Raw genomic sequence first — 24,064 nt, 5'->3', positions numbered from 1 at the left:
CGATAGTTGGCGTGCATTGTATGCTCTGCACTTGTCAGCTCAAAATGGCCAGACTTGGTGAGGGGCCCTTTAAAGAAAAAATTTTCACATTCTATGATTAGAACTGGGTCCTTCAGGTTGGGAGCTGGACTTGCGAGTCAGACATTCTACCGCATCACCATACAGGCGAATATAAGGTGCTGATATAAGTGGGAGTTTATATGTATGCCATGCAGTCTTTCAAATTGAGCAGTATTTGACGATTGTTGGGTCTGAGTGTCGGCATGTTGTCGCCATATAAAAAAAAGAAGCGATCTGCTGTTCCCCAACATAAAGCTGTATTCGACACCTGTTGAATGCCACCATGTGGCTGCTGGTGCCCCCCCACGCTCTAATTACACCGCTGTCCAACAGATGGCATGCGAGCTCATGCAAGCTTTGTTCCTGATTTCTGTCTTCAGCGTCCAGCATGCTGCAGTCAGTTCTGCAATGGATAATGTGCCTGGTTCATCTCTGGCGTCGTGTGCTGCGCCGTTGTCGGTACCTCATGCCAGGCCATCTTCTGTAGCCTGTGCTGGTCCATCTGTACCGCCACCTTGACGTCCATGGAGACCACAGAAGACAGGTGTGGAGAAAGCGCAAACCAATGCTGATTGCACAGAATGCCAGTGTTGAAGGTGATGCGCAGACGTTGAATTGCGTGCATGGGAAGCTGTGGTGAAATGCCAGAAGCGAAGCCTCGCATCACAAACCATGGATTTGGATCGCGACCAACAGGAGCTCTGTAACAAACTGAGGCTAAGGGACTGAAGTGTCAAGAAGACCCTGCACTGCGAGAGCGAAAGGCGGAGGTCAAGTGGCTTAGGCATCAAGAAGACCCTGCGTTGCAAGAACGACAAACGGATGCTAAGCGGCTGAAGCAGCAGGATGAAGCTGAACAACGAGCTTGGAACAGGGCCACTGTAATGCAGCAGCATACAAGACGGTGTGCAACCGCAAACAACGTGTTCGAGAAACACTTTGTCAAGAAACCACTGAAGGGAACCATTAAGCTATCGCGTCATACCCTTAAAGGCGCAGCTTAAGTGTCCCCCTATCTTTCATCACTGTCACTAGTTGAGCGTGACGGTAAACTTTTCTTCAAGCTCCCCAACGTCTTCACCCGCAGTGATGCTTTGTGCTTTCTATGGTGGAAAGGGAAGTATGTGAAGTTCCGTGCTTTAATTAACTCCCAGCACCTGAATTGATGTGCTTTCTTCATGGCAGCTACATTTTGATGAAGGTGAAATGCAAAAATGTATGTGTACTTTACATTGCATGCACATTAACTTCAGGTGGTCAAAATTAATCTGGAGTCCCCCACTATGGCATGCCTCATAATCATATCATAGGTTTAGCACATAAAACCCCCACAATTTAAATTTTTCAATTCTTCGGTGCTTTCTCTGTGCCCCTGCACATTTTGGAAACTGTCCAGACAGCACTGTAGCACTATGTGTGTGAATGGGCTGTTAGAATGAAGCAGTGCAGGATGTTACAAATGGTTCTTTTGTGTGTGTCAGCAGAATCCACCTCACTCACATTGTCCCATTGCTCTGGCCAGTTGTCTATAAAAGGTGATGGAGAGGATAGTGCTCACGCGTCTAGAGTGGTATCTAGAACACTACAAGTTATGCCCTGACGCTATGGCAGGCTTCCGACGCGGACGCTCTTCTGTAGACGTCACAGATCTTGTCTCGTCTGTTCAGCACTAAAAAAGCCTAAGGAGACTGTCAGTGGCGATGTTCCTGGATGTTAAAGGCGCTTATGACAACATAACCCATCGTTCCATCCTGGATGCCTTGGGCAATGTCGGCCTAGGTGGCCTTGTTTTTCGATGGATTTTCAGCTACTTGAAGGACAGGTCATTCTTTGTGCAAACAGAGGATGGTGCATCATCACAACACAACACCTACCATGTCGTACCACAGGAGTCTTGAGCCCCACTCTATATAACATCGTGCTCATCGACCTGGTTCATACCCTTCCAAAATCTGTCCATGTGTTGATCTATGCAGACAATATATGCATTTGGTCATTGGGAGCGACGCGTCCCCAGGTGCACTCCAGACTTCAAAACGTAGCCACACTAACATCAGGTTATCTTTGGGCACGAGGTCTGGAGGTGTCCTCCAAGAAGTGCTATATGGTCGCTTTCACGCACAAAGCAATGAAACTGTACATTGTCAGGATTAATGGACAGCCTATTGCCTATGAGAAGGCGCACGGCTTTCTAGGAGTGATAATAGATTGAGACCTCTCCTGGAGTCCTCATATCTCCTACCTAAAAAGGAAACTAGTCATGATAACCCACATGCTCAGATTTCTTGCACAAAAGTCATGGGGTGCGTCTGTGAGTGCGATGCTCCGACTCTATAACACACTGTTGACACACTGTCTATAACACACTGTTGTCTGTTGAACGCGGCATATCTGATCATGAAATGGTATGTTTTTCATACTGCTTGGAAAAATGCAATCGCAGTAATGCAAAAAGTGTTGTAGTGAAGGACTTTTCACGTGCCAGGGACGAAACTATTTTAGATTATCTAGATTTTCACCTCAGCAACTTTAAAGGAAACAATGTTATAGAACTTTGGGACAGGTTTAAAGAACTTTGCACATATTGTGTTCAAAATTTTGTACCAAACAAGACAAAGAAAACAGCGAAAGTTAATCCTTGGGTTACGCGGGAAGTCATTCACTTGAAAAGAAAGATTAAACGCTGGAGACGAAAGCACGCCCCTATAACGCAAATTCAAACCGCAAGAGCTAAATTAAGCTCGTCTATCGGGCATGCTAAACGGCGATATTTTAACCACACTCTGCCCAATTTTATTCGTACCGCGCCACAAAAATTTTGGACATATTTGAGTAAAAAAAACAAACCAATTGAACAAATAGTGGATGGCGGCATTCTTATCGTCGAAAAGCAAAGTATTGCAGAGCATTTCAACACATACTTCCATAGTGTCTTTGCAAATACAAGTGATATATCGATTCCCATTTTTTCTTTGTCCGTTGCAAACTCGGACCTTGTATCTGTACCTGGCGTAGTTTCTATGCTTCTTAACTTAAAAACCAAATCAACCCCTGGTCCTGACAATATATCGAATGTTTTTCTGCGCCGATACGCAGAAATGGTGTCCAAGTTTCTTGTGATCATTTTTCGTGCTTCATTATCCACAGCAACTCTTCCTATTGACTGGCTAACTGCACGCGTAGTACCTGTACCGAAAAAAGGGGACCTAACGCTGATAAGTAACTATCGCCCAATATCGCTAACGTCATCATGCTGTAAGATGCTAGAACACATCATAGCTAACTACATTACTAAATTCTTAAGTGATAACAGTGTACTCTCACCTGAGCAACATGGTTTTCGAAAAGGTTTTTCTACTGTCACCCAATTAACATCGGTTATTCATTATTTTGCGAATATTCTAGACAAATCCAGCCAGGTAGATGTAATATTTTTAGATTTCAGGAAAGCATTTGACCTTGTTTCACACTCCAAGTTAATTGAAAAACTTCGATTAATTAACATTCCTTGTTTCATTGTTAATTGGGTTTCAGCATACCTCACTAACCGAAAACAGTTTGTTAGTATCGATACTTACCATTCCCATGAACTTCCAGTTACCTCAGGCGTCCCTCAGGGTAGTGTTTTAGGGCCTTTATTATTCTTAATTTATATTAATGACATTGCCAGCGTTGTCACAGCACCAGTTCAAATAAAACTGTTCGCTGACGATTGTGTTCTGTTCAGTGAGGTAACCGGTTGCGATGATCAGATAACCCTGAACAATAATCTTCAAAACCTCCTTTCTTGGTGCAATCGTTGGAACATGGAGGTAAATGCTAACAAAACAGTTTACATGAAGATAACTAAAAAAATAAATAGCCTATCTTTTCCTTACGCTCTCGGATCTGAACCATTAACCGAGGTTAGGGAATACAAATATCTTGGCGTCACAATAACTCATAACCTGCACTGGAACATTCACATTTCTAACGTATGTGACTCAGCCTTTCGTAAACTCTGTCTTCTACGTCATAAACTAAAACAAGCTCCCGCTGAAACTAAACTTTTAGCCTACACATCAATAATAAGGCCAAAACTGGAGTATGCCTGCATAGTGTGGGACCCTTACACAAAAACGAACATTGTTGCACTAGAAAGAGTACAGCGTAAAGCAATCAGATTTATTTTTTCGAAATACCGTATGACTGATTCCCCGACAGCAATAATGAGACAACATGGCATTCAGACATTGGAAATACGAAGAAAAATACAACGGCTGAAATTTCTTTTTCTTCTTAAAAATAATCTCCTCGCCCTCACTCCTGAGCCTTATGTAACGCCAATGGCAGCACGCCGAACACGTCATCGTCATGCTGACTCTCTAACTCCCTATAATGCCAGAACTAACATTTTTAAATATTCTTTTTTCCCACGCACTATAACCGATTGGAATAATTTACCTCAGTCGCTACTAAAGAGTACTGATTCCATTGACCGTTTGAACTACTGATTTCATTTTTTTTTCTCCTTCTCATTGCTTAAAATTGTACTGACGGTTCATTTGTACATTTACTCTTCACTTTTGTTTTGGGAATTGTTTGGTTACAAGACCGAGTGTTCTTTTTACCCATTTGATTCTCGCAGCTGGTGGACTCCATTGCTATTGTGCACACTAATTTGGTCCTTTTGTTCTTACGTCTGCAAATGCAATTATTCTGTATTTTGTATGCCCCTCCTGCCTGGGCCTCAATGAGGCCTGCAGTATTGTATAAATAAATAAATAAATAAATAAATATTCCTGGGTCTCGTATGCTATAGCTTACCTGTGCTGGGTGGGACCGGCAAGACCAACCTCTGTTTCCTCCAGTCTGTGCAAGCTCAAGCTCTGCGAATTTGTCTTGACCTTCCCAGATTTGCATCCATGGCAGCAGCAATAGCCATTGCACGTGACCACTTCATCAATACGTATATTGAAGTCGATGCTTTAAGGATGCACATCAGGCACTTCATCCAGCTTCCATTGCGTCATCTCACCTCCCTTCCTGCCGCTCGACCTCGTTCAGTGTTTAGCAGGATTATTTCCACCAACCATGGAACTTTACCATCAAACTTCACGCCTGCAGCATGACCATTTCTACTGCTGTGGTGCCTCCATCCACTCCCAGGCTCTTCTTGTCATTCCCCACATCAATGAAGATGTCATCTTTCGCCCTCAAAGAAACCGTGCTTTCATTCCTACATGACAAGCACAACGAACGCACCAACATTTACACGGACGGTTCTGTCTCCTCTAAAAGTTCAGCTGGAGCAGTGGTAATTCCCGCTTAATCTGTCACCATCAAATTCAAGACGTCTCACCTTACATTATCGACGGCTGCAGAACTCGCAGCTATCTGTGCTGCTCTGGGGTTTATTGGTTCCAAATCACCACTTTCATGGTCCATATTTTGTGATTCAAAAGCAGCTCTCCAGTGTCTGCTGTCCCCTTTCAACCAAGAACCTAATGTGCAATTAGTCGCAGACATCCAACTACTCCACAATCTCGCAATTGACAAGGGGCACAACATCATCTACCAGGGGATACCAGGTCACTGCGGAATTTCCGTAAATCACAGTGCGGATGAAGCTGCCCGATCGGCCCACGATGGTGCCCATATTATACCATTACCACTGTCAAGAACAGATGCAGCCACAAGTCTTCGCTCCCTCACACACTTGCTTATGCAGAATCTGCGGAGCACCAATGAATTAACAAACACACGTCTCCACAGATTGGATCCACGTCTGCAACTCCGTCTTCCACCAGGGTTACCACGAGCAGAAGCAACACTTCTGTGCCGCCTGTGGCTCGGCGTGGTGTTCACGAACGCCTATTCCTTCCACATTGGAATGACCGACAGTCCTACTTGCAACACGTGGGGCTGCGAGGAGATGATCGAGCACCTCCTTTGTGACTGTCCCCATTACAATGTGCCAAGAAAAGTGCTCGTGACCCATTTCGAAAAACTGGACAATCGTCCCTTCACAGAAGAAAAAGTTCTAGGACACTGGTCCAGACGGGCTTCGGCACTCAAGGCCTTAAAGTGAAGCTGAAGAGTCTGTCGAATTCAATAAGACGCTCATATACGGATGCGGGAACCTTATAAACCATGTAGGTAAAATTTGGGGGGTTTTTTTCAATTAGGAGCGACGTAATCGTCGGTTGAAATTGCGCTGTAGCTCCGCCCCCCTTTGAGTGAGCGAGCGGAGCGGAGACCGGAAACCGCGGTGTTGTGACGTCAACTCTGCTTCGTTCCATCGCAGCGTCCACGCCCGTGCCTGACCGCGCTTGTTTCTGCGTGCTTGCCATCGTAATCTGCTTCGATCGACCCTGCATTCCTTTGTTGGTGCGTCTGCGTGTATGTAGAGTGGTAGTCAACGTGCGTGGTAGTCAACGTGAGTGGTAATTAACGTGAGTGGTAGTCAACGTGAGTGGTAGTCAACAGATGAAGGTCACTACACGTACTGCATGAACCGGGAAGCTTTTCACACGTTTAAACCGTCTTTGTAGATTGCTGACAGCTTTGAACAGCGCACAAATGCCGACAATCGCATCCCCGCTTACGTTCCACGAGGAGGCATGCAGGAACACAACACTACAGTTGTTTTACCGGAAACGAGCTCACTAGATCGGCGAAAGATCGGCGAGATCACTAGATCGCTTTGCAAAAAACATACTCACCAAAGAGCATTTCCAACACGAGGAGATCCCAAGACTTTGCTTTCGTTCGCGTCGAAAGCACTGCTCGCACCAGCATCGTTTGCTTCTTCAAGTGGCCGGCTCTTCGCAATCGGCTCGTACATGTAGGGAGTAACGCCGTACTCCTCAGAAAAACGCAGTCTCTCTAAATTTTCCATTACCGTCTCAGAAAAACAGCACCAAACTACCTGGCACCGCACTTCATGTGTAGCGGCAGCGGTCGGCAGCGGCAGAGTTGACGTCACGAGGCGCACTGACCAATCACAGGCGGAAACGAGACGCGCGAGCTGGGCGTGTCTGCTGCTGCACTTTTCGTCGAAATAAAATATATTTGCGCTTTCTTTCGCTCAATTTCGATACGATATTCAAATTCGGAGGGTTGAAATCATTATGTACAGATGTTCACTCATTTTTTCTGGAAAACCTTTCAGCTTCCCTTTAAGGGCTTTGCTTAAGTTTTTAAGGACATGCGAATTGTGCGACCGTCTTTGAATGTTCCCGTGCGTAGCATCGCATTACTGTGTGTGAATTTTTCTGTTTCTTTTTTTTTCTTTCTCCTTTTATTCCCTTTACCCCTTTCCCCAGCACAGGAGGGTAGCCAGCTGGTACTTACATTGGCTAACCTCCCCGTCTTTCCTCCCCTTTTGTCTCTCACTCACTCACTCACTCACTCACTCACTCACTCACTCACTCACTCACTCACTCACTCACTCACTCACTCACTCACTCACTCAATCGCTCACTCGTACCCATGGTTGGTCCCATTGTGGCCACATCTACATTATTTGAAACTAGCTGCCTTTAAGGACTACTGCTGTCAGCAGACAGACTTGATAACGACAAGGATACCCATCAAAACATTGGCACCATGCTGATTATCCACCATCATTCACTAATCTTCTTGCTTGTCCATAATTTTGCTTTGTCAGATTGGATGCAGTTTTAACTTTTGGGGTTTTACATGCAATAAATATGATATGATTATGAGGCACGCCACAGTGGAGAACTCCGGATTAATTTTTACCACCTGGTGCACCTAAATCTAAGCACATCAGTGCTTTTGCATTTTCGTTTTTGCATATAAATGTGACTGCTACCGCTGGCATTGAATCCATCACCTCGAGCTCAGCAGTGCAATGTCAGCCTCTAAGCTACTGTGGCAAGGTTTGAATCTAATAGTTACTTTATAATGGTGCAGGACTGTCAAGACATATGACGAGGGCATCCAGGGTGTGTGCCCGTGTGCTGCAGGAGGCAAGTGCGACCCACTGCCAGCTGCACAGAAGTGCACATTGGTTCCTTGGACACTGGTGCACAGGGCTGGCAAGAGGGTTGCACAGGGCGCGCTGGATCAAGCCTACGCGCGACTTGGCTGGGACAGCTGCATGGGGACTGTCACCACTCTTCCAAGCCCTTGCAAGGTGGGAGGCCAGAAAAGTATTCCTGTTTAGAATTTTCTCTGGTGGCCACTACTAACAGTCTGTTGACACGAATCTCGTCTTTCCCTGTTATCATGCAACAAAGGTGTATAGGGATTTCTCAGAGAAAAAAAATTTAGCTTAGAAGTAAACAAGTTACAGCCACTTAACTTTACTATTTAAGGCACGCACAATACAATAGACTTCCATTAATTCAACTTTAGTAACTCTATCCCAATCAAAGGAACTGGCTGACACTTGTACATTGCTATGGAACCTTTATTTCTATCATGAAATTAACCTTTGCTGGATAATTCGAACTTGGCTGGTCATGATGCACACGTCTGACCCCAATGGTGACTGCAGGGGTGACTAAAATAGCTGAAGCATCTGCCATGACGTTGCTTGGGGGGCAATGAATACAGCAAGAATTCATTATCTCCTGTCAAAAACGCCTATTTCTGTCTTGCCCAGGCAGATTTTAAATCAAAAATGGTAACTCACAATAAATTGTTAGTAATTCACCCGATTCTAATGAGCGCCTTTTTTTTTTCCGAGGAAATTCATTCAACAATTGCTTGGGCGGGGCAAACCAATATGAAATTAAAATTGAAACCGTGTTCGCAGTGTTTGCAACAGCCTGCCGTCGGAGCCAGCCTAGCCAGCGTTGTCATTGCCATCACAAGATGTAAACGCTGGTGCTAATAGAACGATTTCTTGAATAGCATGACAACAATGGGCCACTTGCTATGAAAGCACATTCAGACGATAAGCTATTCTACATGTTAAGCTAGTGGCAAGAAGTCACATCATATGTGCTTGGCATTCTGGAGAATTGCATGTGATACAGGATGAACTAGCAAAGGGGTTAGTCTAGCTAGGCATAGACCATCATCCCATTCGCAATTGTTACGTAGCCGTTGATAAATGCAGAATATTAAACACGATATGGACCGTGCGAGGACATGTTGTGGTTCTTCATAGACAGTGATAAAGTGTTGTCTGAGATTAAGTAAATTAATTTCGATTCTGTGAAGGAAATGCTCACTATTTCATCTTTGTATTATTGCTGAAATCAGAGGCATGCTACATTTTATTGTGAAATCAATTACCTATATGGACACCCCAGGTAAATTTTCGCCATCACTGTGATGTTCCGTATATGTTTATGTATATGTATGCTATATGTTTATCCATACCGTATATGCAAGGTAATGTACATGCATATATCAACTGCCAAAGTTTATCAAAGTCTTAAGTTTCTGACTGAATTATTCCTTGAAACTATTAAGAATTTCAGTGTGCAAACAAAATTAAGGAACCATTTCATTCACAACGCATGCCTTTTATCCGAAATTTCCTGAGTGTTAAAAAGTGCAAGACAATATGAGCACTCACATTCTGAAGTGATGTGATTTCACTGATGGTGCTCCTAATAGGCAGTGCAGAGGCCCCCGCACGATGCCATTACAGGCCCTATGTGGCATGTCAAAGATTTTAAGGATGGCAGAAATTTTGCCGCACCCGCATGTGTTGCATCTGTGTATATAGTTGCACCCACATATAATCAGAACAACACCTGAGGAGTTCAAGCATGACTCAGAACCTTGCCATCGCTGTCAGTGCATCATCCTTTAAGTGAAACTGCAACTTCTATTCTTGCTTAAAAATTGGGTGTGCATTTGATTTTTACTTTCTCTAAGGCCCCTAACGTCATTTTTTACATTAGTTTTCTTTTTTGAACCTATAAAATGTGGATGCATGTTGAATTTGTGGACAGGTTAGAATTGGGACAAATACAGTAAACTTCTGTTAATTTGACTCTGGTTAATTTGATCCTGACTGAAGGTCCTGGCTGGCGCCCATACAAATTTTATGAGACTAAACTTTTGTTATTTTGATCCTGGAATTAGCCTTCGCTGGATAATTTCAACTTGGCTGCTCATCAGGCATACACTCGACCACCATGGTGACTGCAGTGGTGACTCCAAAAACAGCAGCGTCCATCTTGGCGGCAGTTAGGGTACGGTGAATGTGTCTAACACATGTCATCTGCCGGCCTGCCCCAGGATCGTTTTAAAGCGAAAAGCTTAACTCAATGAATTATTACAGTATTCAGGCGATTCTAACGCATGCCTCTATTTTGCAAGAAAATTCGTTCGAAAATTGCTTGGACGATGCAAACTGATATGAAATTAAAATTGCGTTGACAAAAGCCTACCATCAGAGCCAACCTAGACAACATCATAGCCATTGCCATCATGAGATGGCAACCATAGCCTAACGATGTGCCGCTCTCAGTCTGATTATGAAAGCACATGATAAAATAAGTTTATTTTGCAAGATAAGCTAGCAGGAACAAGTTGCGTCAAGGGCACTTAGCGTTCTGGAGAATTGCACGTGTCACAGAATGAACTAGCGAAGTGGTTAGACTAGGCATTGGCCACCCTCCCATTCCATTTGGGATTGTTATGGAGTCTGATAAATCCAGAATATCAAGTGCACTCTAGGCTATACAGAGGACAACATATTGTGGTTCTTCCTAAACAACGATAAAGTTCTGTCTGAGAGTAATGACAGTGTACACAAAGTAAAATATTTCCATTCTGTGAAGGCAAAGTTTGCTGGTTTCGTCCTTTTCTCATAGCCAGAATCTGAAGCATGCAAAATTTTTCTTGCTACCAAATTAAGTGCACATTCAATTTCTACTTTCTTTAAGAGCTCTAATGTAAATTTTAGGTTAGTTTTCTACTTTTAACCCATAAAAAGTGTGTGCGTGTGTGTGCGTTAGATTTGGGTACATGTTGAAATCGGGGCAAATGTTGGTGAGTTATTGGTAGTGTGGTTTCATGCTTTTTCTGCCACTTGTTTAATTCGACCAATTCCGTTAATTCCATCGGGGGGTCAAGTTAACAGCAGTCGATTGTACTGCCGAATGAATCGGAGGTGTGTTGTGGCGTCTCTTGTTTAAGTAGACCCGCTAGATAATTCGGCCAGTTTCGTCGGTCCCATCAGGGTCGAACGAACGGAAGTTGACCGTATCACATTTCCAAATCTCATAAAATTTACGGCCTCCCGAAAATGATATATATATATAATACCGCACACATCAAACTGTACTCGGTACTGCTTGAATCATCATAGCAAAAGGTTAAATGCTATAATGCGTCAGTTAAATTCTATAAGAAAGAAAAGTGTCCATAAACTGTTCAGTTAATTATGTTCGCACTGTTGTACTTCTGCTTTCTGTGGATACTTCTATATATTCGCTCCACTACTGCTGTATCTTCTTGCTCTAAATTGTGTAATTAGTTGCCAGTTTTGTCTTTGTTTTTTTTTTTTTTCACGGAAGGCTGGGCTCATGTTGGGTGTTTGTACACTTGCAGCTTGCATTATTTGGTTTACAAAGATTATGTACTGGTAAACTGGAATAATAAAAAAAATGTAAGATAGAGTGAAGTCCACCATAAAGTAGATATATTATGAAAATTTTTATTGCACTTTCATAATTACCTGCTGTGAATAAATTGTCTATTTTGCACTAAGAGTGATGTAGGAATATTCAAGGTATGGAGTAATAGTGTACAAATATGCTTAATATTTCTTTTGACTCAGGCCAAACATTTAGTACTGTCAAAGTTTCAGTTTCAGTTTATTAATTATGCTATTTTTCAATTACCATGAAATCACTCTTGAATTCCGGCGCTTTTAAATGGCAAAGCACTCAGCACAAACCATTATTTGCACTTTATGACATGGCATGAAGCACCATAACGCACAAGAGACTGTAGGTGTCAGCCAGAGTTATGGTCTGTTACTGAAAGTAGAAAGCAGGAAAAGGTGGCGTCAGTAGGCACACATAGACACAGGACTGATGCTGACTGCTAACAAAAATGTTATTCATTATGTCAAACCTGCCGACTTTCATGATTTCATACTGTAATGCCAGTACTTACAGCTTGTTTACGATTCTCATAGTGCACATAAATAATATTACAATTTCCATTTATCTCCAGTTTACGGAAAAACTATCATCACAAAATGGTGATATTTACGGTTGTTTGCAGTTGTCATAATGACATCATTAATTTTACAATTTTTCATTTTTATGGAAAAATGTAATTTCAAGACAGTAGAAATGCACTCGCTAACTGATTTTACAGAACTTGATTTTTTAGACCAGCTAAATTGCATGGGGCTGCCGTAGCAGTGCTTCCTATCCACAGAACCAACGTGTAAAGGCATCCAAAGTATTTAGCGATGTGTGCAAATATATGCACGAAATGTTTAAATAACAAATCTAACTATGTCCTATTCGATTTGGTCCTCGAATCGAATAGTCACTGTTTGTAAATACAAATATTTCTTTAATAGCTTTTGAATATTTCAGAACGTCAACTGTGCACAGTCAAGCATAAAATTGGACCAGAAATACAATAAATTTAGTCCCCGCAAGCTTGGTATAGGCATAAAACATCAGAGCTCGCTTAGTGACGCAGGCTACATCACTCAGGGAGCCAGACATTGCCAGCTATAAGCGATCATTCACTCTCTCTAAGGAGTCCTTTGTATGCAAACAAACTGCTTTTTTGTTCCTGTTTCTCCAGTTGTGCTTTTAATAAACAACACGTCATAATGGGCAATGCAATGACAAATAAAACTTGGTAACATTACGAATACAAGGATGCGAACATCATTGTATATAAAATGTGAAAACGGCTGTTAATTGTTTGAAAAGAATTTGAATAATTTTGCTTCTTGCACTGTTACATTCGTATTCGACTCAGTCTCAAAATTCTGTTTGCACACCCATTAAAATTTTGGCCACCATTACCTGAATATTTCATGAATAAACATCATGCCATTTTTGTTTGCCTGTGCAACAGCTATCTTTGCAGAACAGTCTACAAATTTTTTAATAAGGAGTCACCAAATTTTCACCAATTTTTCACAATTCTTGGCGTCGACATGGCATTTAGAAATTTTTTAGATAGGCAGGCCTGGTCAAGACCACCTTTTATAAGTGCTATCCCTCACATGCTCAAGTCATAATGTCATTTGTTGCAGAAAGTAAGCACATAATCATTCTTGCGCAGAAGGAACCTACATGCTATCCTCTCTATTTCCCACTCTCACAAAGCCTGCTGAAGTGCCATATCAATACCAAGCAAGAGCAGTCATCACAAAATAAAATGCTGAGCATGAAATGAACAGAAATCACAGGGCACAGACAAAACTGAGAGTGAAGTTTAAATTGTACGAATTTGTCTTCCTTTCCACAATATAGAGCCCCACAGCTCTGGAATATGACACAATTTACATAACAGAACCTAAACATTGCTATCATTATCTGCAATACCTGACTGTAATACACTGAATCTGATTATCAGCTCGCAGATGTGCCCCACGCTTCCCACAGAGTCACAATGCATCTTTGTTCTCTGTTTCATACATAGCAAACAATGCTGAAAGTGACAATGCACAATCTTTTCAGTTTGCAGTGCTGCACCCATCACAGAACAGGCTGCTGACTGTTAGAGAGCATGCCCGTGTCCAGGGCTTCCCTGACGACTTTGTGTTTGTGGGATCTGTCTGTGACAAGTACATGCAGGTAAATTGCACTTGTGCCCATCTGAACACCAGCACGTTGTTAAAGTGATATGTGCCATGCACCAATATTGGGGCTTGAGCAGACCTCTCACAGTGAACATGTTAAGCAGGAAATTCTCAGCAAGGAAGATTAATGTGATCTTGAAATGTGTTCATGCAGTTCTTGACAATTTCATGCAGTCTTGTGCAGTCTTGCCAAGCTCACATTGTCTGGCTGATCTTGCTAAAAACTGTCCATGGTTATTTGTGAGCTATTGCTAAATGGACAAAAACCCCGCAACCCTGCAGGGAGAATAGCCACTGTTGATCCAGTCATGAATCTGGCCCGCAACCTTTTGACTCTGAGGCCAGTGCACTTTGAGATCGGATCACAAGAGCCAGCATGCAGTCAGAGGAAGTGCTGGTTCTTGCATCGTAAGCTGTGTATGTCAGAAGGCGGAGAGAGACCTGGGTGGCGAGAGGTGCGAGGCAAGGCTGCCTATCTCAAAAGTAGCAAAAAAAAAAAAAGGTGGCAGTGATGGTTAAAGGAGGACTAAGTTGGCCTGCTAGACACAACAAAGTAAGGTGGCATTTTAGTGTGGATGGTAACTTTGTTAGAATAGACGCTTCATGCTTACCTCCTCATCAGTGTACAGTGCCACTGGTGAATGTCTTAAAGGGACAATAAAGAGAAAATTAAGTTAAACAGTATTAGCACGTTGCCCTGGTGGTGCGTGGTGGTAAGTTACAGCCTCCGAGATTCAATGTCCAAAAGCCTAGGTGCACTGCCCATTTTTGGAGGCTGGGTGGCTAAAAGCTGCTGGTCGATTTATTGTGCAGCTTGTGCGTTTCTGTTACGCACTGCGATGTGCTTTTTGGCACTCGGGCATGGGTAATTGAGATTCCTTGGATCGAGTGCACCTCTTGTTTGCCATCTTAGCCACTTGGTGAACGTGGAACCAGGAAAAATTTATCAGTGGCTTGCAGAACCCTGAGGAAGGGCCTGCGGAACCCCTGGGTTCTGCGGAACTCACTGTGAGCACCCATGGTGTAGTGCATAAACATGAACATTGCATGACATTAAAGTCGTGACCCGTGCAATGCATAGACAAAAACATTAATCAGATTACACATCACATGTGATGGAAATAAAAGCAATTGTATGCACTGCATTTGGTTGTATAGCACTTGACTGCTTCGCATAGATTCTGATGTGTGCGTTGGATCAGCAGAAATTTTTTTGAGCAAAGCTTTCTTTGTCTATTGCCCCCAGTTTTAAGCTATAGGTGACAACAGACAGTGCTGCCATTGATGTGCACAAAATTATCACATATCTGCTCAAATGCTGATTTGACAATTGATAAAGCTGTTTTATCTTTGGCTACATGCTGGTAATGATCTACAAGAGCTAATGCCCTTAAAATATTGCTAATTCGTTTTACTTTAAAGCATGCGGCACCCCCATGCACACACTTACATACTCACTTTTTCTTGATGCAGGTTGGCAATGCTGTGCCACCCCCTCTCGCAGCAGCTATTGGTCAGGAGATCATCAAGTCACTGTCATCTCTTTGATTCCAAAATAGTTTTTTTGTCTGGTCATAGCGTCGGGTCACGGACATATTATTATTGTGAACATTAATATTTTTTTTCTTGTTTGCATTGATCCCCTATTGACTACAGTAAAACTTCGTTAATTCGAAGTCATCGGGACCGCAAAAAAAAAAAAAAAACACAGTCTAGAAGGCATGCGGCCGACGCACGCACCGAATAAAAATGAAACTATTGTTTGCCGCAACCGCTGCGGGCAAAACTGTGGGTGCTATCGACGCGATCGTGGATGGTGACTACGCAGTTATAAAAAACTTGGCCAACGTGGTGTTGTGCTTGGTGGTAAGCATAAAAATAAACGCTATAAAGGCACAAATAGGTGCAAAGCGATCAGGCGTTTTTACCGTTCAAGTACATGTACAAGTACGATTTCCACTGATGACAATGGCAATGCGGACTCCGCTGTTTCGTTTCGGTGGATCGCTAGCGCAGCTTTTGCTTTCTGCGTCGCACATTACACGCTCCACAGTCGCCAAGCTCAGGGACTTGTCCGAATTATCGGTGTTTCGCCAAATACGTCCGAATTAACGAAAGTTTGATTTCATTAGCTAATGCTGGGACCAGAGGACGAGGGCGAATTATCCGTATTAACGAGGCTCAAGTTAAAAAGGCTTTGCAATTAGCGTTGCATTGTATTTCTTAAAATGAAATGAGAGTTGTGAAATGTCTAAGTGAAAAAAAAAAAAAACAATGACATGCTATGTTATGCCTGCAGGCCAGTGGCACTGGCTAATTTTAACAAAACTAGAATTTTAATATATCTACGTTAATACTCAAGAAAGTGATCAAATAGCAGGCCATACTATAGCTTAAGAGGTAGAGCCCCAAATACGTTATGCAGACGTTGTGGGTGCGACTCCCGCCGGCAGGATAGTTGTGCTTAGTTCCACTGTTATTTCTATTTTATTTTATTAAGAATATAAGGTTTGTAGGGAATTCTACCCTCACTTGTAAATAATTTCCTACACAAAAGCAAGAAGAGTTCAATTTTCTCAATGTTTTTGTTGGCTTCATTGGCTGTTCAATTCATAATGGTTGCAGCTAGATATTGAACCTCTAGGTTCCTCTTGTTTTTCTCACTAATCAAGCAATAATTTGTTATTTTGATAGATCTGTCTGTTAGTTTGCTGGAACATTTACATATGAAATCGCATTAGCACCACTGAACTGTTTATTCCATGCTGCACAAAACTAAAGTGAATTTCAGAATGTTGCATATGTCTATCATGCTGCAACAAAGCCGCTACTGGTGAGACGGTACTAACAATATGATGCAATTTCCAAATAAATTTTTTGCTGTTTTAGATAGGGAGTGGGGGTGGATCTTGCCAATCTGGTGCTACTACTTAGAAATAGATTACTGCTAGTTGTATGACAGTGTACCATGATGCCATTTTACGTTGTTTATTGCTATGTTCACTGCCGAGATGTGAATGATGATGTAGCTTGGAAGATAGACCACTAACTAAACACCATTAGGTGGTGTGCGTCTATAACGAGCATTTGAATGGAATGCCAGGATGAGCGGTGATGGACTTTTTGAGCTATTGAAAGCAAAAAGGGGAAGCATTTATTATGATCATAATGCAATTTCAGCCAAAGGCTGTAGAATGGTATGAAACGGGCTGGAAGTGATGTGTGCAAATTCTTACAAGAACAAGTAGTGCCTTGCCTTGACAAATTTATGTTGGCCGCAAAGGTTGTCAAGTTGCTTTTCCTTTTTCATGAAAAGAAGTGTTTAGCTCACGTCTGGCATTCTTATATGTTATTTGTCTTGTTGTGCAGATACAAACTGACCATATGTGCTTGTTTTCTGACTCTTTTGTGCATATTCACTTGTTTACGGAACTGTGTATGTATCTTAGTGCACTTTTACTTTCTTCTGTAGGTAGAACTGTGCAGCAAATGTTCGTACTGTTTCACAGGCGCGAGTGCATATCACTTTTTTTGTGCTTTTGTTTTGCTTGCCCAGTGAAAAGGAGCAGCTGGTGCCAATAATGATGCCACCCTCTCCTTTCGGTTCATATTAATAAAACAAAAGTACCTGCATTTCTTTTGTTAGTGTTTTGCTTGATGATGTTAATTGATGATTTCAATCTGTTGACTCTGTTGCCAGCTCATTTTGTTAAGTCTTGTTCATGGATGCATACACCATAAATGTTCTAAAAACTTTTTACGTTCTCTTTGTGTTAGTGAAAGCCATTTAATTTCTTCTTTATCGTGTGGAACACTATCAATGTGAAGTTAAAGCATACAGTAAGAGGAAAGGAATGTTGAAATTACCGCACGTTCAGATATCACAGTGTTACATTTTATGGAGTTACACTTTACACTGTGCTCTGTTATACTGAAAGGATGGGCTTTTACCTTGAACCTATCATGTATGTAGAATTGGCATACTGGGTGTTTCTTTGAGGGCTATAAGTAATATTTGAAAATAGTCATTTTGAAATAAAAGGCCGGTTCCTTCGGAGGCGTACCATGAACAGTGGGAATTATTTAGCACTGTGATGCTAAATAATTAGTTCAAAAAGGTAATTATTGGATATTTTTTTACATAAAAATAAACTGGGAGTTGTCACCATTTGCTGGCGACAGCTACCTCTTGTCGCTTGATTGATGATGTAGGATAAAAAGTAAAGTGAATACAAATGCGTGTGTTAGGGTAATTCCCCCAAAAATTGTGACTTAACTCATATCTATAACCTCATGGTTGCCACCTCCAAAAGAACCATTCATGTATTTCAAAATGGCTTTTTTAAATTATTGCTTAAGACTTCGTAGAAACAGCTGGTATAAAGTGCTTGTGCTTTTTTGGCATTACAGCAAAGTTTACATATCTTGCTCACATTAAATATTGACTTCAAGGTAAACCAGTACTTATGCAATCAAAGTTCGGTTTTCTGATGCTAGTTTGTTCGAGCCATCTTTAACGATCTGTAATCATTCTTGCCAAAGTTTAGCGATTTTGTGGCTGCATGATGATGATGTCTTTTTAACGACAAAGTTTCTATCTAGTAAGCGGCGACTTTTTAAGTGACTTGAATGAACAAGTGGTGACATTTTAGTGACTTCGAAGTTAGCAAAGTTGCTTAAAAAGCGGCATTCTAGAACACAGTGTAATAAGCTGAAAGCCTTAGAAGGCTCCTAGGTCGAAAAATCCGACGACCGTCCGGTGTTATGGTACCAAAATTCAAGTGCATACGCCAGTAAACCAACAATTCCTTTATCAATAAAAGAGCCCGATTATCTCTATTCATGTTGAACTGACACACTTCTAAATAATCAGTGCGGCCACAAGAAAGTGTTTGCGTGTGGTTTTCCTTGTTTTGTTCATATTTGCCAAGCAATGTATATGCATCTTGTGACATCTTGAGGAGCATAAATATGTGTGCGAGAACTAGAAATAAGTCTCTTGTTGGAAGTTAGCACTGTGTGTTTGTCTAATATGCCTTTCCGTGTCCTTCTTATTCTGCCTGTGCTACAAGAAAGTAGAAGGCACCACACAAACAAGCCCATGTAGCTACCCTGATCATGACAATCGACAGTTTTCACATTGTCATGTTCTAATTGTGCTTCACAGCACAGTTGTCATTCCTCAGTTGTTCACCTCACATCATGCTTACAAAATTCGTTTTTTTATTCACTACAAAACTGACTTGAATGAGTTGAAACACTGTGGTTCTGCAGCATCACTAAATGCATTCAATTAGTATATGTTTGCAAGCACAGCAGTAAATTAATTTACCTAAACAAAATGGAATAAATTAATACGGTATGTCTAGGTAAATGATTAACTTCATGTTACCTTATATTATAGTGTTGCAAAATGTCTACAAAAGAACGGACAAATGTGCAAAACATTTATTTTCTTCCAATGTTTCCGCCAGTCTCTCTCTCTCTCTCTTTATATATATATATATATATATATATATATATATATATATATATATAGTAAGGAAAATGACGAACGTGCGTGCAGTCAGCAGCATCGCCAGCATCAAGCGCGCAGCAGAGGCTCAAGCTCGGGGACTATGGTCGGTACATCGTAGAACCGGCAGTCGCTACGAACCCCAATAAACCTCCTTTATAAGTGGTGGAGCCGTGCGGGGTAACGTTCCACTCTACCATCCTGGAACTCCGTTCTCGGACGCTACCCTCTGCCATGCCGGATGCCGACCAGGAGACTCTTCCATCGCCACCCGTCCCTTGCACTGGCACCGTTCGCCAGCGGGAGCCTCCCATCTTCAGCGAAACCGACGACAACGACGTTGAAGAGAGGCTGTCGTCCTACGAACGGGTGAGCGTTCACAACAAATGGAATGACTCGGACAAGCTGGTTTACGTATCATTCTACCTCGCGGGCGTGGCCAGTTTCTGGTTCATAAATCATGAAAGGGATATCCGAATGTGGTCGGTGCTCATGACGTCGATTACAGAAGTATTTGACCGAACCACCGTCAGGAAACTCCGAGCCGAGCAGCGTTTGCATACACGTGCACAGGACATGGGTGAGACATTCACCAGCTATATAGAAGCCGTTCTCGATTTGTGCAGGCGCGTGAACGCTGCCATGACGGAAGCGGAAAAGATCAAGCACGTCATGAAGGGAATCGATGATGACGCGTTCCAAATGCTTCTGGCCAAGGACCCGCGCACTGTTGGCGACGTCATCAGCTTGTGCCAGAGCTATGATGAATTGCGTAAGCAGCGAGCTCTGACAAGGCGACATCCCACACCAAATACGGCATCACTCTGCAGCCTTACCACCAGCCCAGAACAAGCCTCCCTGAAAAGCCTCCCTGGTAACTTTGTTACCTGAAAAGCGCTTCCTTTGCCCTTTGCAGCTCTTGACCTTGCCGCCGTGCCGCCCATTTACAATCATCTTTCATCGCCGCTATCGCTGCTCCGCCGCGAATGCCTTGGTTTTGTCGAGTCAGTCGATTCAACACGAATTGTCTCCATCCCCGACGAAGTGTATTCTACTGCCGCCCATGAACTGAGTGCCCTCTCCATACCAGACTCAACATCAACTGGTGTGTTCAGCCCATTCATCGCCGAAGATCTGACGCCTTCGCAGCGATCTCAACTTGTCGCAATCCTTCAGCACTTCCGCCTTTCTTTCGACGTTGCGGAAACCTCTCTTGGCTGTGCATCGACAGTCAAGCATTACATCGACACTGGCACTCACTCACCCCTGCAACAAAGACCATATTGTGTGTCCGCTACGGAACGTCACGTCATTGCAGACCAGGTCGATGACATGCTCCGTCGAGGCATCATTCAGCCTTCCCAAAGCCCATGGGCCTCTCCCGTGGTCCTTGTCACAAAGAAAGACGGTTCCCTCCGCTTCTGTGTTGACTTTCGATGGTTGAACAAGATCACGCTGAAGGACGTCTACCCATTACCATGCATCGATGATGCTCTGGACTGTTTGCAGGGAGCAGAGTTCTTTTCTTCGCTGGATTTGCGGTCAGGCTACTGGCAGGTTCCGATGGCAGAGGCCGATCGCCCGAAAACTGCCTTTGTTACACCAGACGGCTTGTACGAATTCACCGTCATGCCTCTCGGACATTGCAATGCACCTGCTACGTCCGAAAGAATGATGGATAATGTTCTGCGTGGCCTCAAATGGAAAATATGTCTTTGCTATCTTGACGACATTGTGGTGTTCGCCCCTGATTTCCCAACACACCTGCTCCGCCTCCAGCATGTACTCACTTGCTTGACCAACGCCGGGTTGCAACTTAACTTGAAGAAGTGTCGATTTGCTGTTCGTCAGCTAACAATTTTAGGCCATGTCGTGTCAAAGGAGGGCATTCGCCCGGATCACAAGAAGCTATGTGCTGTTACTGCGTTCCGAAAACCTACTACTATGAAAGAGCTACGCAGTTTTATCGGCCTCTGCTCTTCTTCCGGCAATTAGTTCGAAACTTTGCGTCAATTATATCGCCTCTCACGCAGCTTCTTGGTGGCGCTAGAGATCTCTCATCATGGTCTCCAGAGTGTGACGGCGCAAGGTGTGTGTACGAATCGTGGTACGAATGGTATTGGGGGCGAGGAGTTACGGAGTCGCCATCTGTCGGAAGCGCCATCCCTTGCGTAGCATGAGGGATCACGCGGCGCGCTCCTCCTAGGTTTCGCTTACGGCGCTCAATAAAAACACCACGCGGCAGCCCTCCTGGACATTTATGTAGGTACTCTCAAAACGAGGGAAGTTTTTGAGTGTCGATATAATAATGTTGGGCTAACTTAAAGCACAGAATCGTTTACAGCATCTCTTTACCGAATACGTGCAGCGAACGCCACTACGCGCGGTCGCCACGAAGGAGTCTCCCGAACCGGCTTCTTGCGTGAAAGGTAGGCAAACGCTGAAAGTAAACTATGTGAAGTATGTTCTTATAGTAGGCTGTCTGTATAAAGAAATGGGGCATAACAGAATTAAGCCTCAATGCGACGATCGCACGTGTTCGCAGCGACCGACTGCGCGTATGCATGCGTTCCGTAAGCTTTAGGCCGCAGCATATGAGCATATGAGTGGACGCTATCAGAACTGCCCAAAAATAGTTTCGTTATAGAGACTTCGATCGACGCCTACGGCGACTGTTATGCGCCGTCGCGACGATTCAATCTTTTTTGCCTTCTAAATTCTTGGACATTTCAATATTATTTCTCAAGTTGCGTCGCACTGTATGTTTATCGGTCTTCTCAGCGTGCGAATTCCCTCTGCTTCTTTTTTGTAATCCAGCGCATTAATTCTTAACACAAACATGATTATATGCCATGTCTTTCTTTAATGTGCGTCTTACCGCTCCCTTTCCGTTCCAGTGAACTTGCCAGTATCTAGCATCAACAAGTTCATAGACCAAACCGTCCTGACAGCCGGGCAGCGGGCGCGGGCGAGCGTTTCAGTGAGCGTTTTCTGCTACTCACCGAACATATCGCGCAGTCCCGGCTCCGTAGCAGAAATCTTCCTCGCGTGTGTGCTTGCTGCACACCAGAGTTGTAGCCGATGGCTGCCTGCCGGTTCTAAATTTCGCTAGCCGCTTCACGCAGCTCCTTGCCCTGCGGCTACGTGTGAATAAGGGTAACCCCGGGTTCCGTTGCGTACGTCCGGCACTGCGGCACCGAGCAGTAGCCTACCATGCTGCTAGCCGCCAAAGGCAGCCACTACCTATTATAGTAGTTTCAGATGTTAAGTTGACACGCAAAGCAGTAAAGCCTCACTACTTAATCAGAACCGCGGCGCAGGTGGGACTTTAAATTTTTCGTTTTCAGCTCGCTTCGACGCTTCCGAAGCAGCCGACGCGGCCGCTGTGTCCACGTGATCCCTCATGCCACGTCACGCCGACGGTGGCGCCAACTTTTCCAGTGGTGGAGCTCGCCGCTCGGCTACTGGTTCTTTATTCTATGGCTATTCCTTGTGGAACTAGGGCGACGTGGACTGCGCACACTAGACAGCTTTAGTTACACGTACGTAGAAACTTCGCGTACGCAAACGTGAAACGCCTACGTACCTTACATGCACGCCATCTGAAACGTTTTTAGCTACGCGTACGCGACGCGCGCCAAGAGAGACCGCGTAGCTTCATCAATCGGGAAGTATTCAATCCTGTCGCCGTGTTTCGATGCAAGCCGTCTGCACGCGCACGGCCCGCTATCGCTTGTTCGGGATCTCGCGAAACTCCCGCGCGAAGCTGTCTACCTGCGCAAGAAACGCACGCAAAGAATTGAATCTCACGTACGTCCGTGAGATCAGCGCGCGGCCGCTATGTTCTACGCATGCGCACTGCTTACACGTAGAAGCTTTACGTACGCAAAGCCTCCACGTACGTGTAACGAAAACTGTCTACTACCTGGGAAGCAATTTTCGGCGGGTGCAATCGAGGGCGATCCGTGAAGACGGGGGGGGGGGGGGGGGGAAGAGGGGTTACATGTGCGCTGTCTTACCGTGCGCTTGTTCCTAGAGGTTGCGTAATCTCGAGTTTAGAAAGAATTTCGGTCACGTAAATGCATCATTCCGTGCGTTCCGTCAATGTTTCGCTGCTCGGCAATGGCAATCATTGAAGTCTATAGCGCCAGATTTGCATGAACAAGACGACAGGGCGTGCACTGTGCATGGATACACAACCGAATAGCGCACGTCTTGCCATCTTTCTTGTCCGTGTGAATCCAGTGCTATGACCTCAATTATTGCAACGAACCAACGAGCCCAAAAATCTCCGCTCCTCACCAACGGCGTTTGCTCGGGTGAGCATGCACGTGAGGCTGCCGTGACAGGCTGCAAACAAAAAACAGAGAATGAAAAACAACGAAAAGCAAATTGATCTAAAGCAACGCATTATAGTAGCCGTATACTACGGTTTGTTTGCTTCTGCGGATTAAAACATATTTCATTCAATACTGAGCCTATATATAGAACAGTTTCGCACAGTTGCTGTCAAGAAACATTGCACTATATATTTAAGTGCGAATGCAGCCACTGCAAAATGTCTCTCTAGCCTCCATAGCGTTGCACCTGATGGCTGAAACGGAAGCTGCGTAATGGCTTTCTCGGACCTGACGCGCGCGCATATTTGCAAATTTTTACAGCAAACACGGTGGTGCGTCGCCTGTCACCCCGCTTTCGTGCGATTCGCAAGCGAAGCTTTCTTTGCGGCGTCC

General features: G+C 43.8%; 1 protein-coding gene across 9 annotated transcripts in view; it reads left to right on the top strand.

Annotated features, from left to right (window-relative positions):
* Positions 1-17,449, top strand: part of LOC142572753 (DNA (cytosine-5)-methyltransferase PliMCI-like) — a 181,572-nt gene extending 164,123 nt beyond the window's left edge. For 8 of the 9 annotated variants that reach the window (XM_075682082.1, XM_075682077.1, XM_075682076.1 and 5 more), the window contains 3 exons: positions 7,981-8,203; positions 13,695-13,811; positions 15,290-17,449. In XM_075682082.1, the coding sequence (XP_075538197.1) occupies positions 7,981-8,203; positions 13,695-13,811; positions 15,290-15,364 (415 nt within the window). In that variant the 3' untranslated portion in view covers positions 15,365-17,449. Of the gene's footprint in view, positions 1-7,980; positions 8,204-13,694; positions 13,812-15,289 lie in introns of those variants that run through there. The other variant, XM_075682084.1, reaches the window with a different exon arrangement.
* Positions 17,450-24,064: the final 6,615 nt, after the last annotated feature.

This window comes from Dermacentor variabilis, chromosome 2 (genome assembly GCF_050947875.1).
Source record: "Dermacentor variabilis isolate Ectoservices chromosome 2, ASM5094787v1, whole genome shotgun sequence".
Lineage (NCBI taxonomy): Eukaryota > Metazoa > Arthropoda > Arachnida > Ixodida > Ixodidae > Dermacentor > Dermacentor variabilis.
Note: the sequence above shows the minus strand (reverse complement) of the source record. Positions and strands in the feature narration are given on the sequence as shown.